Raw genomic sequence first — 19,676 nt, 5'->3', positions numbered from 1 at the left:
ATTTAAACAGTGATATTTGGAAGTGTGGATGTACAAAGGGATCTGGGTGTCTGTGTACACCAGTAAATAAAAGTAGACAGACAGATGCAGCAAGCAATTAGGAAGAAAAACGGTACATTGTTCTTTATTGCAAGAGGATTTCTTACTGCATTTATACAGGGCCTTGGTGAGGTCACAGTTGGAGTATTGCTTTCAGTAGGTTTCCTGGCCTAAGAAAAGATATACTTGCCTTTGAGGGAGAGACACAGAAGTTCACTCGGCTGACATTGAGGATGGCAGGACTCTCCTATGAGGAGATATTGGTTTGACTGGATCTACATTCACTGGAGTTTAAAAGGATAAGAAAGGATCTGATTGAAACATGTAAAGTTATAACAATGCCGGACTGACCAGGTGCAGGGAGGATGTTTTCCCCAACTGGGGAATCCAGAACGAGGAGACACTGTCTCAAGATACAGGGTAGACCATTTAGGACTTAGATGAGGAAAAAAATCTTCAAAGGATAGTGAACCCTGTAGAATTCTCCAGCACAGAAAGCTGTGGAGGCCACATCACTGAGTACGTTCAAGAAAGAGAGAGAGGAAACTTATGGATTTTAAAGGCATGAAGGGATATGGGGAGAAAGTGGGAATATGGTATTGGGATAGAGGATCAGCCACAATCATATAGAATAGCAGAATGGGCTCACAGGGCCAAAAGGCCTACTCCTGCTCCTAGTTTCTATGGACTCTCAACCTTTGTTGTGGAGAACTGTGCCTGTGCCCCTAACTATACTGTCCCTTACAAACACTACATTCCTATTTATTCTTTCTGATTGAAAAGCTTCCTGTACCATGGTGTAATGGTCAGCTCACACCTCCACCTTGCAGTTCCTGCTTTTGACCACAGGAGCTGCGGAAACCTGGAAGCTGTTGGACAATTGCAAGGTCTGCAGCTTCTCCACTTCTACCTTCCTCATCCCTTCGCCTGCCTCATTCAGAGTCACATTTTTCTGTCCCTGGCCACTGACCAGATTAGGAAACCTTATCCTCAGCATGTAACTACTTCCCGGAAAAAATTGACTTTCCTCTTCCCTGATACAACTTTTGGAATCCCTGCACTTCTCCAATTCTGGCAACCTGAGCATCCTTAATTTTAATCGCCTTATTGTTGGCAATCATGTTTTCTGTTTCCTGGGTCCTCCGTTTTGGAATTCCCTCCTTAAAACTCACTGCCTCTCTACATTCCTTTCATTCTTTAAGGCATACCTTAAAACCAAGTGTTTGGTCATCTGTTCTAGTAACTCCTTTTACTTTGGTGTAAAATTTTATTTGATAATTGCTCCCTTACCACATTAAAAGCACTGCATAAATGGAGAGTTATTGTTAGATGTTCAAAAGTGAACAAGTTGCCACCTGAAGTAGCTGCATGAAACCATCTCAAATTAATCAGCATTCCTCATGAGCAAAATTTCCCTGACAACCTGAAGTTTGTTTACATTTGGCATTTCTTTTGTAGGATGTCGAGGAAAGGCAAAACAATTATTTTCTCAATCCACCAGCCCAGATATTCTATTTTTAAGCTGTTTGGCAGCCTGACTCTTCTGGCCAATGGCAGATTGGTTTACCATGGTCCTTCTGCAGAGGCACTGGATTATTTTTCAGGGATTGGTAAGTGCTTGTAAATAAGTCATTAGATTATAGCTAAGAATCTAATTTGTTAAGAGCAGGGAGACTTGCGTTTAGAGCTGTACAGAACTTTTGGTTAGGCCATAGCTGGAGTACTGTGTGAAGCTCTGGTCATCGCATTACAGGAAGGATTTGATTATACTGGAGTGGATGGAGAGGAGATTCACCAGGAAGTTGCCTGGGGTAGAGCGATTCAGCAGTGAAGAGAGACTGGATAAACTCGGATTGTGCGGCGAAAGTTGAAGCGGGTCTTAAAAGTGTATTAGATTACAAGGATCATGGACAGGGTGAACAGAAAGCAGCTGTTCCCCTCTGTTGAAGGAGCAGTAACAAGGGGACGTAATTTTAAAATGCAAATCAGGAGGTTTCGAGGGGATTTGAGGCCTTTCACCCAGGGGGTGGTTGGGGTATGGAATGCACTGCCTGGAATGGTGGTTAAGACAGGAAATCTCACAACCGTTAAAAAGTACTTAGATGTTCACTTGAAATGTCACGACATTCAAAGCTACAGTCCCAGTGCTGGAAAGTGGGACCCATAGAGATTTACTGTAGGTTCGGTGCTACGTACTCTAAGGGCTAAAAGCGTCTTCTGTACTCTATAATTCTATAAAAAGACAGTGGCTCTTAATGTAAGGTACTGGGAGATCGATTTGCCAGGGGAGGAGATGGCCCTGCTAGTAGTATTATCATAGAACATAGAACATGGAATTGTTTATTGCTAAACTTTAATCCAAAATTCCAGGTAATGTTCTGGGGACCTGGGGTTGAATCCCATCATCATGGAATTTGAATTCAGTAAAAATTCAGAATTAGGAGTCTCATGATCTCCACGAAACTGTTGCCAAATGTCAAGAAAACCCATCTGGTTCACTTTTGTGCTTCAGGGAAGGAAACTGCCATTCTGGTCTGGCTTACACATGACTCCAGACGCACAGCAGGATGAGTCCACACCGACTCTGAGAGCATCCTCCTATAACTCACCTAATCTACACATCTCTGCACACTATGGGCAATATATCATGGCCAATCCATCTAGCTTGCATATCTTTGGACTGTAGGAGGAAACCAGAGCACCCGGAGGAAACCCACACAGATACGGGGAGAACGTGCAAACTCCATACAGACAGTCGCCCGAGGCTGGAATTGAACCCGGGTCCCTGGCGCTGTGAGGCAGCGGTGCTAACCACTGAGCCACCGTGCTGCCCACTAGTCTATCAGGTAATTATTGTAAAAAATAGTGGCCCAAAAAGCAATGGAGAGAGAAGTTTATTTTGCACCTTGTTATCATGAGACTCCTGATTCTGAATTTTTACTGAATTCAAATTCCATGATGTTGGGATTCGAACCCAGGTCCCCAGAACATTCCATTGAATTTTGGATTAAAACTTTAGCAATAATACCAGTTCAGCCATCACCTCCCCTGGCAAACCGATCTCCTAGTACCTTAAGAGTCACTGTCTTTTTATAGAATTGTACAGTACAGAGGCGGCCTTTAGCCCTTGGAGTATGTAGCACCAAAGCTACACTAAATCCCTTTTCTGAAGAAGGGTTTAGACCTGAAACGTTAGCTTTCCTGCCCCTCTGATGCTGCTTGGCCTGCTGTGTTCATCCAGCTCTACACCTTGTTATCTCTAAATCCCTATGCGTTCCACTTTCCAGCACTAGGCCCATAGCCTTGAATGTTATGACATTTCAAGTGTTCATCCACTTTTTAGAGATTGTGAGGTTTCCTGCCTCAACTGACTTCCTAGGTGGTGCATTCCATACCCCAATCACCCTCTGGATGAAAAAAAAATTCCTCAAATCCCTTCTAAACTCCTGCTTTTCATTTTAAAATTATCCTTGCGTTTTTGTTATTGGTGGAATGAGATGTTCCTTTCAATGCTGATTGTCTATCAGATTCTTAATTTTCTGGAGACTCTTGAATTTGACCATCCACAAAACTCATTAAAAAACAGGCCACCTTCTTAAGAAGTGCTTTATTCACCTGACAAAGGAGCAGTGCTCGGAAAGCTTGGGATTTTAAATAAACCTGTTGGACTACAGTCTGGTGTTATGTGACTTCTGACTAGATTTGAATAATTAAAGGAAAGCAGTTTTCAATGGCTGAAGGGTCAATATGGGGAACAAATTGTTTACTTGTGGTGGTTAATAGATGAAAAGAATACCATGGGTGATTTGATAATTGAAAAAACATTCAGTTGTATATAAGAGCATATTAAAAACAAGGGAACAGACTGTCCCACCTGCTCCAGAGGTGTGTAATAGCATATCTGAACAAGCTGATTAGAAAAAAAATTTGAGAAAGGTCATTGCTACCCTGGATGACAGAATGCTGGGATATGTGTCAGTCAGCATTATAATTTGTTGTTGCAATTAAGGAAATGAACACCATAGTTTCTACGGGTGGTCTGCAACCAGCAGGAACTTTGCAGCATTAGTATCCTTGTGTAAGGGCAAAGTGTGTTGCTGCACTTGTGGTTGAAAGTGAATGAAATTTGTTATTTCACTGGTATTCTCATCACCAAGTCTTGCATTGGCAATTTTCGCTGTTGTGGAGAAAAAGAAGACAATTCCAATTAATTACAGTAAGAAATTATAAGGATTGTTTTCGCACAGTGATAGTGTCCCTTCCTCTGTCTAGATTCAAATACAGGTGTGTTATAAAATACCTGAACATCTGGTTGATTAAAATATCTCAGAGATCAGAAGAACATGGATACATAATTGAGTTACAGGAAGGAGTATGGGAACAGATTGAAAGTCGTTGACAAAAGAGCCAGGGGTGATGGGAGGAAAACGCTTTCTTCTTTTATAAATGCATTGTTGAAGGATATACAATGGCGGGTTATGGGGAAAGAGCAAGTGAGTGAAATCGCCTGGAGTGGTCTGTGAAAGAGACAGTGTAGACCTGATTAACTTAATGGCCTCCTTCTGTGCTATACTGTCCTATGGCCAGGGCTTTCCTATGGTTTGTGAATGGCCATAAATTGCTGGATAATTTGGTGGTTCCTAAAACTATCAGAAGCTGGGCTGTCTAAAATGACAATAACATTGGAGTGAAATTAAACAATTAAGTTGTTAATTATTAAATGTTGTTTTTTTGGTTTAAAATTCATTCTTGCTTTTTGATTTGACAGGATACACCTGCGAGCCATTTAACAACCCTGCTGATTTTTTTCTTGACGTTATCAATGGAGACTTATTTGCAGTAAGCACACACAAAGCTTTAGACAGTTATCCAGGTACAATACTTTCAATGGCGTCTAAATAGATGTTGGCTGATAATTCCACATTGTTTTGTAGTATTTCCACCCCCAACCCAGTGATTTACACTAAAAGGTTTTCTTTAAAATTTGTGTTTTTTTCCCCCGATTTAAAGATTTGCAGAATGTTTCCCCAGCAATGTCTTGCGATACAGTGATACTGTCCCTTCCTCTGGCCTAGGAGATCCTGGTTCAAATCCCACCTGTCCTGGAGGTGTGTCATAACGTAATTGAACAGGTTGAATAAAAGTATACATATATGTCTTGTTTCCATACTTTTTCATAATACCTTAACTCTAACAGCTATTACTTGGCAGGAAAACAAAACCTAAGATGTAAGGGCAGAAACAGACATTCAACACATCGAATCTGCTGTAATGTTCAATAAGAACATGGCTGATCTGATAATCCTCAACTCCATTTTCCTGCCCTTGCCTCAAAACCCTTGATTCTCTTACTGGTTAAAAATCTGTCTATCTCAGCCTTGAATATACTTAATAAACTGGCCTCAACAGTCCTGTGCAATAAAAATTTCAGTAGATTCGCTGCTCTCTGAGAGAGAGAATTCCTACGTTTCTGTCTTAAATGTGCAACCCCTTATTCTGAGATCATGCATTCTGGTCCTAGACTCTCCCACAAAATGAAACAACCTTTTCACATCTACCTTGCTAAGGTCCCTAAGAACATTTTATGTTTTAATAAGGTCATCTCTCATTCTTCTATATCCTATTGAGTACAGGCCCAATTGATTCAACCCGAGGGGTGACCTTATAGAGATTTATAAAATTGTGAGGGGTAAGGATAGGGTGAATAGCCAAGGTCTTTTTCCGAGGATGGGGGAGTCTAAAACTAGAGGGCGTAGGTTTAAGGTGAGAGGGGAAAGAAGTAGGGATAACAAGGTGTAGAGCTGGATGAACACAGCAGGCCGAGCAGCATCATAGGAGCAGGAAGGCTGACGTTTCGGGCTAAAGCTGGGTGTTCTGGTGTCCGACTGGAGACGTGGGTTCGAATCCCACTTCTGACATGAACAATCATTCTCTGTTTAAGTACTGAAAGCAGTGCCTTGACCAATCAGAGTCAACCTGCCTGGTTTAAATTTAGAGATAGTAGGAACTGCAGATGCTGGAGTATCTGAGATAACAAGGTGTAGAGCTGGATGAACACAGCAGGCCAAGCAGCATCAGAGGAGCAGGAAGGCTGACGGTTCGGGCCTAGACCCTTCATAAGAAGTAGGGTCAGTTTCTGTGCTGTATGACTCTATGACTAAGACTCCGTTACCACAAACTATTTGGTTTGATGGGAGATTCCCATATATTGTAATTGTAAAATTTAAGCCTACTATGTTTGGTTTCCCGTACTACCTTTGGCTGCTGACAAGCATTCACTCTTGCTGAGGAACACCTCAATATTCAATAAAAACAAAATACTGAAGATGCTGGAAATCTGAAATAAAAACAGAAAATGATTGTGAAACTCAGCAAGTCTGGCAGCATCTGGGGAGAAAGAAATGGAGTTAACATTTTGACTCTGATGTGGCTCTTCAGGGGCTAGAAAATGGGTTTTTTGGTGTAGATAGAGGTGGGGAAGGAGAAATTGGAAACAGATGGTGAGGATGCCTAGAGCAAAGGGTGTCCCAATGATAGGAAAGGAGGGTTTGAGATGTAAAATAGGTCCAAATGATGGGTATCAAAAGATGAAAATGTGTCTGCTCTGCTAATAGGGGAAACAACAAGACAGAATGGTTGGTTTACAGGGAGAGGTGGTTGTAATCAAATTAGAAGACAGTGGTCATGCTCTGAAATTGTTGAACTCGATGTTGAGACCTAGAAACTTAAGTGCCTAAATGGAAAATGAACTTTTGTTTCTCCAGCTTATGTTGAGCTTTGTTCGACCACTGCAGCAGGTCAAGGACGGAAATATTAGGGCAGGAGCATGATTGAAATGGCAAGCAACTGTAAGATCAGGGTCATTCTAACAGACAGAGCAGAGGTGTTCCACAAAGTGTCACCCATCATATGGCTTAGTATTAAAATTTTTCTGATAGTAACACCTGAAGTGCCCTGGAACATTTTGTAATTTGAAAGGTGCTACATAAATACACATTGTTGAAGGTTATGAGAGACTGACAAAAAGAAATTCTGTTATCTCATGCAGGTTTAATGATGCCTTTTTCAAAAGGATAGCATTCCAACCTGGACAATCTTGGTCCATTGTACAGACTAGAAATATATTTTTTAACAATGTACAGTTACTTTGTGACTTGATCTCTAAGCTGTTTCCATTAATCACGTTAAACTTCATTGGTGAACAAAGAAATGGCCTGAAGAGAAGTATTAACTGCCTCTGGCCAAAGACCTTTCATTAATAACAAGTAGCTATAGCCTCTTTCGTTCAAGGATGACTTTCCTTTGAGAGAAGGGATAAGAGGATCCTTTTGTTGAAGCTCCTTTTTTGATGGACCCAGATACCTCCAGCCTTCCATACACATTTCTGACATGGTTGTAGCAGCATTTATATTAGTCTAGAATTTCCTGTAGGAATGTTTCTAACAGTTAGATTTGCTCTTGTCCATTTAAGTAAGATGTTCCTTTGCATAGCAAGTCATTAAAATGTGAACAATAACATTGCAATGAGAGAATCAAGGTGTTTAGGATCTCAGAGAATAAGGCAGGTGACTGTGTATCTCCTTAAATTAGCACATGGATTGTGAAAGTAAGGTGCAAGGACTGAGAAGGAATTATAAATCCGGTTGGACGTTTACACTCTCCCATCCTTCGGAATGGGCTACCAGTTTGCCTTTGGGTTAAATGAAGCCCTTATGTGGCTAGTTCATTGAGAAGGGGAGACTTGCCCCACACCAACCAACAGTCTGACAGCCATTAAATCAACTTGGGACCTCCCTGCCACCTACTTTTGAAGCTGGCATAAGCATAATGCCTCTGTGAGAAACTCCACCCTTAGGATGGTGAATTCTGTGTCACATCAGGTGTGCAAAGGGAACTAAAGTTGGAAAAGAAAGATCGACTTAGAGAATAAAAGGAGACTGACGGAAAAGTAAAAATAATTGTTTAGTTTTAAGTTCATTTTAAAATCTTAAATAATTAAAACCTGATTTTAAAAAAAAAGACACTTGTTATTTTTCAGTAGCAGAAAAGTTATTCGGCAATAACTTACACCTATCACATCATTAACACTCAGCTGTGTGACAAGATGCCCTGCAGAAATTCAGCAAAGTCCCTCAGACAGCACTTTCCAAACTCACAACCACTACCATCTAGAAGGACAATGGCAGAAGATACATGGCAACACCTGCATGCTCCCCTCCAAGTCACTCTCTATCCTGACTTACAAATATACTGCCATTCCTACAGTGTCGATGGATCAAAATCCCGGAATTTCCTGTCTAAAGTCATTATGGGTCTACTTACAGCACATGAACTGCAGCGGTTCAAGGAGGCAGCTCACCTTCTCAAGAGCAACTAGGGACGGGCAATAAATACTGATCCAACCAGCAATGCCCACTGTCCATGAGTGATTAAAAAAACACTAAATTGAAATGGACAAGACTTGGCTTTCTGTGACAAGTTTAATTTTAATCTTTCGTGCAAATGCAGCAACTTCATACCCTTCAGTGATAAACCAGAAAATGGGATGGTTATTTGACAAAGTAAACAGCATTTAAAATATTCAAATTTAAATGTTATATGTTTGATTTTATAGCTTATTAAAATGTTTATTTTGCCTTTCATTGTAGAAATTGTTGGTAATTCTTCTGATTTAAACAAAAAGACCACTATTGCAGAGAACCTAGCAAGTGAATACTTGAAATCCCGCTATTACAGTGAAATGATGTCTGAATTAAACAAGCTATCTCAGGGAAATGCTTCAAATTCTGAGCCTGCTACTAGGAGGATCACATACACAACATCATTCCTTCACCAACTGAAATGGGTTACTAAACGATCCTTCAAAAACCTTCTCAGGAATCCCCATGCCTCTGTTGCACAGGTAAAGCTGAACCCCTCCACTGTCAATAATGATGAAACTCAAGGTTAATGGATTACTCTCATGGAATCCCTGCTTTTTTTGACAAAGTGGCAAATTTTACACAAACAAAGGAAAGAGAATTATTAATGCAATGCCTTATCAATGTCTGTCAGAAAATCCCATTGTTTTCCTGTGTGATTTATTTGGAACCATGATCACTATTCTTGTAGAGACAAATGTGAACTACCATGGCTGTATAATCAATCAAGTGAAGGACTTGATTCATTCTATCCATTTTACAATTTAGGGAGAAACATTGGCAGAATGCTTTGATTTTCTTTTGAGCAGTTCTTTGAGATCTTTTAGCTTCAAAAGTTCATTGTAAAGGATGAGATTTCTGAATATTTGGAAGTGTATAGTAAAATAGGGCAAAGTCAGCATGGTTTCATCAAGGGGAGGTCATGCCTGACAAATCTGCTAGAATTCTTTGAGGAAGTGACAAGCAGGTTAGACCAAGGCGAGCCAATGGATGTTATCTACCTGGACTTCAAGAAGGCCTTTGATAAGGTGCGACACAGAAGGCTGCTGAGTAAGGTAAGGGCACATGGTGTTAGAGGCAAGGTGCTAGCATGGATAGAAGATTGGCTGTCTGGCAGAAAGCAAAGAGTGGGGATAAAAGGGTCTTTCTCAGGATGGCAGCTGGTGACAAGTGGTGTTCCACAAGCGTCAGTGCTGGGACCACAACTTTTCACTTTGTACATTAATGATCTAGATGAAGGAACTGTGGGTATTCTGGCTAAGTTTGCAGACGATACGAAGATAGGTAGAGGGACAGGTAGTATTGAGGAGGTGGGGAGGCTGCAGAAGGATTTGGACAGGTTAGGAGAGTGGGCAAAGAAGTGGCAGGTGGAGTACAACATGGGAAAGTGTGAGGTCATGCACTTTGCTAAATGGAGAGACAATTCGAAGTCTGAAGTGCAAAGAGACTTGGGAGGTCTAGTCCAGGATTCTCTCAAAGTAGTCAGGAAAGCAAATGCAATATTGGCATTTATTTTAAAAGGACTTGAAATTAAAAGCAGGGATGTACTACTGAGGATTTATGAGGCTCTAGTCAGGCCACATTTAGAGTATTGTGTGCAGTTTAGGGCCCCATATCTCAGGAACGATGTACTGGCCTTGGAGCGGGTTCAGAGGAAGTTCACGAGAATGGTCCCAGGAATAGAAGGCTTAACATATGAGGAACATTTGAGGACTCTGGCACTATACTCATTGGAGTTTAGAAGGATGAGGGGGGATCTAATTGAAACTTTCAGAATACTGAATGGCCTGGACAAAATGGATGTTGGGAAGATACTTCCATTGGTAGGAGAGTCTAGGACCCGAGGACACAGCCTTAGAGTAAAGGGAAGACCTTTTTAGAACGGAGATAAGGAGAAACTTCTTCAGCCAGAGAGTGGTGAATCTATGGAATTCACTGCCACAGAAGGCTGTGGAGGCCTGGTCATTGAATATATTTAAGACTGAGATAGATAAGTTCTTGATTATCAAGGGGATCAAGGGCTACGGGGAGAAAGCAGGAGAATGGGGTTGAGGAACTTATCAGCCATGATTGAATGGCGGAGCAGACTCGATGGGCCGAATGGCCTAATTTCTGCTGCTATATCTTATGGTCTTATGTGGGTGACTCCTTTTCAAGATTTTGTTGAGAGCACACCAGCTTCCTCAGTACTGGCACTGAACTGTGCTACCTTAGGTTGTAGGCTGCGGTCTCTGTAGTAGGAGTTTGGGTTAAGGATCGTAATGGAGTTAAGGGGTATGAATGTTACCCACTAAGGCACATTTACAATCATGCCAAGATGATCACTGAGCAAATGAGAATATGAATGAAATGGGCAAAAGCAGAAATAAAAGAATTGGAAGGAAGATGTTAAAACTTGTAGAGGTGAAGGTGTCAGTTGAAAAGCAAAGTTAAATGTTAAGAGTCATCAGACTTGTAACATTTAACTCCGCTTTCTTCCCACAGACTTTTTAAAATTTCATTAGAAAATCTATGTATACATACATAGTCACTAAAGCAGTTCGGTTCTGTATAGTCTTTGCATATGGAGAAACAAACAAACAAACATTGGAATTTGACTTTCCTGACAGTTCCAACAAACCAAAAGGCATTTCTAACTCATGCAAGGTACTATTTACATGTATTTGAGGCACAGGATGCTGCCAGACCTGTTGAGTTTCTCTAGCAATTTCTGTTTTGGTTTAAAATGCTATGTACCTGTAGAACATAACTCATTTTAGTGGAGGTTGCTGCTACAAGGTAATATGCAAATTATGGCGAGGCAGGACAAAGGGTGGAGCCCTGAATTATAGCAAAGGGGACACTGTGTATAGAGGGGGAGAAAAGATTGAAAACCTAAAAGGGCATTATGATAAAGGTGAATGGTGGGGGAGAGCGACTGAGAACAGTGAAATTTTAGTGTTATTTAAAGCATTTGAGTGGTTGAAGAGAGAAACATTATCGATAGAATGGCCTCTTGAATTTGAAGTACTGGTGTTAAATGTTGGGATAGTTGAGAGGCATATATTGTCGGTGCTGCCTGAGCTTGGGGTGCTCCTTGTAGAAGCCTCTCCTGATCTGGCCTGGATTTGATTTGATTTCCAGTAAGACAGATTAAAATATTGGAGGAAGGAGAGGTTCATGATTAAATCTTTCGAATGCCAAATGACATTCAACGCAGTAAGTTGATCAGAGTTGTATAAATGGCTACTTGCATCAATACCAGTATTCATAATCAGAATAAAGATAATTCAGGAAATTCCACATCAGTCACAGCTGGAAGATTGCACTGCCATGCGTGACTGGGATTGATTTTACATCACATATCATTTAACAATCCTCTCATCACTGTGTGCATTTTTTTATTGGTTCATGGGAAGTGAATATCAGTCTGAGACTAGCATTTATTGCTCATCCCTAATTGCCTTGGAGAAGGTTATGGTGAGTTTCCTGAACCATATCAGTCCTTGGGGTGTAGGGAGATCCACCATGCTGTTAGGGAGGGATCTCTTACTGAATAAATGCTGCCTTATTTTCATTAACAGTGCGCTCTGCTGTAGTTTGTAGAGAAGTTTTAAGTGTACACTGTGTGTGTGAAATTGTTATATGCCTGCAGTGTGAGCCAGGCCGGTAATGAACCGGCAACTACTTATATCCCAGGAAGGTATTCAACTGAGTGGAAATTATACTGAGACCAGGAAACAAGTCTCTAAAATAAGTTTGAACTGAACTTTAGTGGAAAGAATATTGACACGATGAGAATCAGTGTGCTGTTTCAGATGGCTAGTTTTATCCACGCTGCTTACCCTGACTTCTCCTCCTGTAACTCCTGACCTGCTTCCACCTTATTGGCTGAAATGGTGACATCAATAGATATAGTGTGGAAAATAGCAATTCAGGCTAGTACAGCAGTAACTTCGGATCAGCAAGTTTGATGTGAAACACCTAACTAAGATCTTTCATTAAATTTAACACCCCCACCCTCTCATTAGTATTTAAAAGAACACTGACTGGTTTTAATACCTGAAATCTATTATCTGTCTTGTTTGTCAGCATTTTAAAAAGACCCAAGGTGCTGTGTAATATTGTGAAGAAAACAGTAACTAAGTAAAATAGTGATGTTCCTATAGTGTAGTGATGCATTTTAATGACATTTACAGTCAGCATTCTGTATTTTGCATACACAGTTAAAAGGTTTAATCAATGCTTTGTTGCATTGTTTCTTCAATTGTGGATCCTAATATCTACACAGTGGGGACTAATGCTTCTGCACACTCTGTTTTTCTTCCTAATTAAAAACTAAATTGGCAGTTGAAACAGAGAATCTAAGAATTTTCCTCATTAATTTGCCATTCAGTGCTCAGTTTGGGATGGAGAATTGAGGAGGGAGGAACTGAGAATTCAACAGTTGCCCTAAGCCCTCAATTAAGACAGAAAAGGGTCAATATGCCAGGGGTCCTGCTCTAATGAACTGTCCATTTCTATGGAGGACTTAGGAACAGGAGTAGATCATTTGGTCCTTCAAGCCTTTTCTGACCTTCAAATGCATTGTCGTCAAGCAGAGGTGGGGATCAGAATCAGTTGCAGTATGTCCAGACCTCCTGCGTCGACTTGGGCACGGTGAATGGTCACTTGTGTAAGATACCAGTAGGAAACACATACAATTGGGCCATCTACCCTGCAAAGATGTTCATTTATTTTATCCATCCATGAGATGTGGACATTGCCAGCAATGCCCAATCTTAATTTAATTGTCCTTGAGTTAAAGAGTCAACCAAAATTGTCTCAATCTAGAGTTACATGTAGGCCTGACTGGGGTAAGGATGCTATATTTCCTGCTCGAAAGAACATTAGTGAATCATACCAGTGTTTTGACAATCAATGACGTAGTTACCATTACTGCCACTAGCTTTATAATACAGATTTGATCCCCAGAGCATTAGCCTGAATTGCCAAATTACCAGTCCAGTGACAATACCACTTTACTACTTGAAACTCCCTTCCTTAAAGCATTGTGGGGTCTACCTGCACCAAATGGACTGCAGAAAGAAAACAGTTCTCCGCCACTGCCTTTCTTCTCAAAAGCATCTAGGGATGGGCAGTAACTTTTATTGTTCTAACAAACTCTATTCTTAATTAGGTGATGGTCACACTTGTCCTGGGGCTGATTGTGGGAGCCATATATTTTGGAGTGCAAGATGATAATGCAGGTATTCAGAACAGGTTGGTATAATTTAAGAGATTATCTTAAAACTTAACTGAAAAATCTAAATTACAAAGAAGAACATGCTGGCTAGCATAACAACAAAAATTACTTTTATACAGCATGCTCAACATAGGAAAATGGCACATCTTGAAACTGAGCTACTATTTCAATTCTTTTGTTTGTTAATCATGAATACAATCAAAATATAATCACCTCAATTAATGGTGATTGTGAAAAATACAAACCTACAAATGAGAACTTCATTGTGAATATGTATAAATTCTTGTGGTATGCTTGCAACGGATGCTAATCAATTGCGGGATGTCCAGGCAGTGACAAGTTATTCTGAGTATAGTGAATGGTAGAATGGGGCGAATACAGGGTGGGACAGGTAATTAATGCTGTATATTTGGTAAAATACAGTGAGAAAACCCACTAGGCCCCATGGCAAGAAACCATTCATAAACCTGACAGCTAAAGAAACTTGAGTCAGTCATTCGTGTGTTAATACCATAGTTGACACTTACTGAAGCACTAGGAATTGATATTACAAGCACATTACAAAACCATATGTATATATTTGTAAAAACCAAAAGAACTGCAGATGCTGTAAATCAGAAACAAAACAGTTCTGAGGAGGGGTCACCGGACATGAAACGTTAACTCTGATTTCTCTTCACAGATGCTGCCAGATCCACTGAGCTTTTACAACAATTTCTGTTTTTTGTATATATTTATACTCATTTCAACTCAGGGGCTATGTGTCTGGACTTATTTACTGACAGTGTTTGTTCATTAATTTGAGACTTATTGGTGACAAAATGTCTGGCTGCTAAGGAATGAATTCTTTATTGGAAATCTGCACAATATACTTTTAATAGTCATTTAATAATGCTCTTAGATTGGATTTAAAATCTGAGATTATTTATCTTTTGAGATATTCCTACCCTTAGTATTATTAGACTTTGACTAAAATCAAATTGATTTTCAAAGATCTTTCTTGCAATTATTTTCTGTTTATCTGTACAATTTTTATGACATTTTGCTGCATAGTTTAATACCTAGAGGTCCGCCTATTGTAAAACATTGACAGTGTATTTATTCAATAACCGTTCTATAGGTAGGAATATTAAGCTGTTTTTACGTTTACTGTTCCCCTCATTTTATCTCAGACTCATATATTTCAAATCTCTCCTAGTCTCCTGCACCATCCTCAAGCTTGAGCTTACCCAAATCCTGCTGTCTTTATTCTAACTTGCCCCAATTATTGTTCACCCATCATCCCTGCTCACTGGATTCTCTAATCCTAACCCTATCACAGGCTGTTGGTCCAGAAACTCTTCAAGTTTAAAATTCTTATCCTCATTTTCAACTTTCTCCATGATTTCTTCCTAATACCTCCAATTGTTTAAGGCCTCCAAATCCAGCCATTTGTGCACCACATGGCTGAGCAGCTTTGATCCATTTGAGGATTTCAGGCTCCTCCTTTGAATTCACTCCATAATACCTATCTCTTGGACCAAGCTTTTGATCACATGTCCCAATGTCCCTATAAGGGGCACAGTTAAGTCTTATCTGATAATTACTGCATTTCTTTTTCATAGAATCCCTACAGTGTGGAAACAGGCCATTCAGCCCAACAAGTCCACATGCCCCTCCAAAGAGCATCCCAGCCAGACCCATTCCCCTATCCCTGCATTTCCCCATGCCTAACCCACCTAACCTAAACATCCCTGGACACTTTGGGCAATTTAGAATGGCCAATCCACCTAGCCTGCACACCTTTGGACTGTGGGAGGAAACCCATGCAGACACTGGGAGAATGTGCAAACTCCACACATACAGTCGCCCGAGGGTGGAATCGAACCTGGGTCCCTAACCACTGAGCCACCATGCCGCCCTTAAGTGGAACACTATGGAGCATCTTTCAATACTTTTAGTTGGTTGAGGTAGCACAAACAGAAATTGCATTGATAAAATCTGCAATAAATAACGTCTGGTAATGATGACTTCTTTCTTACAGGGCAGGTGCAATTTTCTTCCTGACCACCAATCAGTGTTTCGGCAGCCTGTCTGTTATCGAGCTGTTCATTGCAGAAAAGAAGATTTTCATGTAGGTGATTAATTTTGACTTTCCTGTATTAATGCTAAATCTGAAATGTTCGTCTGTAATTAGAATTGTGATGGAACCCAACTTGCAGCAAACATTTTGTGTTGAAACAACCAGCAATAACTCAAATAGGTAGTGCCAATGCTGTGTGGGAACTGGATGTTGCCTGCCCCCATTGGCTACATTCTGGTTGAGGAAGAATTTAATATGGGGAGGGTGCCCAGGCCAGTACCTTCCCACCCACACCCAATCTCATGCCCATAATATGGAGGGAAGGGTGCCAAAATCATCAGCTTGCCTGCTGCATGTAAATAAATGTAAAGCTCAATTGGTCCGAATAGTAAACTGTCCATATTATCATAAGGATGGCATGTCTGTCAGGCTAGATGTGTGAGACTCTCAATGTTTTAAAAGTGCTTAAAGCAGTGGGAAGGAGGAGGGGTGTCGTCACCAGGGGGACACCGGTCCCAAGAAGATAGCAACCCAACTACTTCCTTCCCATTCACACATTCCTTAAAACACTCTCTAAACACTCTTGACCCCCTCCCCCTGAGTTGCCAAAAACTCCCAGTCCAAAATGCTAAAACAGCAGTGCCCACTACCCAGCTCCGCCACTAATTGACAGATCCAGAGGGTGGGACTTCTTTCCAGTGAAGGGCACAAGCCCAACTCTGAGTTTGCTTAGATACCCTGTCATCAGTGGTGTGTTACGGCTGTGAGGTTGGCTTCCAACAGGCCAGTCTTCTGGGTGGTTGAGGCACACTTGACAAGCAGGGTTGCTTGTGGGCTCTGAAGAGTGAAAAGAGGAGTGGGGAGGTTCTGTCTTGATCAAAGGCATTCAGTGACTAATCAATATACCCAAAATTAGGATGGGAACTGGGGACCACCCCTACCCTTTGTGGCAAACAACCTCCATCGTGATTTCCCTCCCTACAACACCGTATCCACTCCCTCCAACCTCTGGGATTAAGGCCTTCAGTGGGTGCCCTTAACAGTGGTGCTGCCATTCAGTAGAGCTGCAAGGCTCTGTTTGACAGTAGCTCTTGACAAGTGGGACTTGTACCACCATGATCCTTGATCATGCAAATTAGAATCCCTACAGTGTGGAAACAGGCCCTTCGGCCCAACAAGTCCACACCGAACCTCAGAGCATCCCACCCAGATCCATCCCCCTATGACCCACCTAATATACACCCTCTACCTCCCTGAACACTATGGGCAATTTAGCATGGCCAATCCGCCTAACCTGCACATCTTTGGACTGTGGGAGGAAACCGGAGCACCTGGAGGAAACCCACGCAGACACGGGGAGAATGTGCAAACTCCACACAGACAGTCGCCCGAGGCTGGAATCGAACCCAGGTCCCTGGCGCTGTGAGGCAGCAGTGCTAACCACTGTGCCACCGTGTCGCCCGTTTTTTTTCTTAAATAGCATCCCACCCAGACCCATCCCCTACCCTATAATCTTGCATTTCCCATGGCTAACCCACCTAGCCCTCACATCCCTGGACAATATGGGCAATTTAAGCATGGCAAATCCACCTAACCTTCTCATTTCTGAATTGTGGGAGGAAACCACGTAGACAGGGAGAATATATAAACTCCACACAGATAGCCACCCAAGGCTGGAATTTGAACCCAGGTCCCTGCTGCTGTGAGGCAGCAGTGCTAACCACTGAGCCAAATGATTATATAGCCTATGATTATATGATTATATGGCCTTCAACTGCCCAGCTAAGAGCCTGATGGGAACTTAATGTTGCTGATATTCCTTAAAAGAGGCAACTTAGGGACTCCTCAGTATTCCAGTCAATGAGCTACACCTTCATCTCCTCCATTCAACACCACTCAGAGAAACTGTTTCTTCGCAAGGTGGGGGGAATATGCGGTAAAGGCGGTGTTTTGCTATGTCCAATCCTTGCTGATCATGATTTGATGCTACATCATGGTGATTTTATTTTCTTTACAGGCATGAATATATTAGTGGCTATTACAGAATACATGCATACTTCATAGCAAAGTTATTTGTTGACCTGATACCTATGAGAGCACTACCAGCCATTACAATTGTAACTGCAAGCTACTTCCTGATAGGTGAGCAACAGAATTTCATCATTTTGAGTTGCAATGTTCCAAGGGCAAAATAATTCTAGAAAGCAGAAAGTGAGCATAATATTGGTATATCTTTCACCATTACCAAATAGTCAAACATTAAGGAGTGATCTAATTGGAGGCTTGTTTTTCTGCGGATTCCTGTTGTTCAAAGATAAACGATCAAAATTGAAGACTAAGGTGTAATCTATTAACATATTTAAGACGATTAAAGTAGTTGAGAGGGTAGATAGAGAGAAACTATTTATTGTGGTAGGGAGTCTGAAATAAGGGGCCAGAACCTTTAATACTGAAAGCAAACCATTCGGGGCAGTGACAGGAAGTGAGGGGAAATCAGTAACCCACCCCCTCCTAAAAAGTTTTTAATGCTGGGGTCAACTGGAAGTTTCAAAACTGAAATCAATAAATTTGTTGGACAAGGATACTAAGGGATTCAGAATTAGTCCAGGTAGATGGTGTTGAGATGTAGATTAGCAATGATTTCATTGAATGGCAGAATAGGAAGCAGAATGACTTCCTCCTGTTAGTTTTTAAAAAAAATTACAATAAACCTGTTTAGACATGTTACACCACATTTCTGGGACAGATGGTCTTGAACCTGGACCTTCTGGCCCAAAGCTAGGGACACTACCACTGTGCTGCAAGACTTCTTCAAAAGTGCTATGGGCATGTTTCATCTAGTGAATTGAACCTGGAAACTTGGAGTTATTACTGTCAAACTCTGATCGTCCGGCTGACCAACCACTACAATTATTTTCATCAACATCAGAGGAGCAGGAAAGCTGACGTTTCAGGTCTGGACCCTTCTTCAGAAAGGGTATTTGATAGCTTCATCAAAGTATTGCCCAACAACCATAGTTTAATGCCATAATTGCAAAACTGAACAGTTCTTTTGCTGGAGAATCTGAGATAACAAGGTGTAGAGCTGGATGAACACAGCAGGCCAAGCAGCATCAGAGGAGCAGGAAAGCTGACGTTTCGGGCCTAGACCCTTCTTCAGAAAGTGACCCTTCTTTTGCTATTGTCAACTAGACTAGTACAAGGCTAGATCTAATCATTGGTTATTGCTCAATAATATCTAGATGACCCCTGGGGTCTGGGGATATTTCAAAAGTATCTATTAAATGCACACTAGTAGCAACAGTGAAAAATATGAATGTACTGGGTATTAAATCCCATGTTATAAACAATTTTTAAAGGAAATATTCCTTAAAATAATATGTAAACAAAGTTGGTTAAAGAATATTTAAAGCATGAATTCTGAAAGTTTCAAGCATGTTGGCCTATCTTAAAAATTTTTTAAAAAATTTAAGTCTGTTTTGATTAAAAATGGCTCTGAGCCTACAGAGAACATCTTTCCAAAATCTGCATGTAACTGAAATGTAATGGAGATAGAATGCGATGTAGCATTGTGCTGTGATAATGGAGTAACTGCTTTTGTAAAATATATTTGAGTGACCGTTTTATTTTTCAGGATTAAAGCTACAGGCTGGTGCCTTTTTCATCGCATTGTTGACATTAGCCCAAGTGTCCGTTACAGCTGCATCTCTGGGATTAGCTATTGCAACTGGACAGAACACTACAGCAGCTGCCACCCTAATGATTACTGTTATTTTTGTTCTCATGATCGTATGTTGAATATATTGCATTTTTATTTACACCTGCGTCTCCAACTCCTTCCCTGGTCTCAGCCACCCTACCTCTATAATCTCCTCCAGCCCTACAACCCACCCAGATATCTGTACACCCCCAGTTCTGGCCTGTTAAGCAT

The 19,676-nt window shown here is 41.1% G+C and overlaps 1 protein-coding gene across 2 annotated transcripts in view; it reads left to right on the top strand.

Moving 5' to 3' along the window:
* abcg2a (ATP-binding cassette, sub-family G (WHITE), member 2a) overlaps positions 1-19,676 on the top strand; it is a 73,437-nt gene that overhangs the window by 42,216 nt on the left and 11,545 nt on the right. The window contains exons 7-13 of one of the 2 annotated variants that reach the window (XM_020533941.2): positions 1,498-1,649; positions 4,808-4,912; positions 8,688-8,941; positions 13,618-13,700; positions 15,707-15,796; positions 17,763-17,887; positions 19,380-19,534. In XM_020533941.2, coding sequence (XP_020389530.1) covers positions 1,498-1,649; positions 4,808-4,912; positions 8,688-8,941; positions 13,618-13,700; positions 15,707-15,796; positions 17,763-17,887; positions 19,380-19,534 — 964 coding nt within the window. The remainder of the gene's footprint in view (positions 1-1,497; positions 1,650-4,807; positions 4,913-8,687; positions 8,942-13,617; positions 13,701-15,706; positions 15,797-17,762; positions 17,888-19,379; positions 19,535-19,676) is intronic. The other variant, XM_048619917.1, reaches the window with a different exon arrangement.

This window comes from Rhincodon typus, chromosome 1 (assembly GCF_021869965.1).
Source record: "Rhincodon typus isolate 14 chromosome 1, sRhiTyp1.1, whole genome shotgun sequence".
NCBI classification, from domain to species: Eukaryota; Metazoa; Chordata; class Chondrichthyes; order Orectolobiformes; family Rhincodontidae; genus Rhincodon; species Rhincodon typus.
The sequence above is the reverse complement of the archived record's forward strand: the minus strand, read 5'-3'. Positions and strand labels throughout refer to the sequence as shown.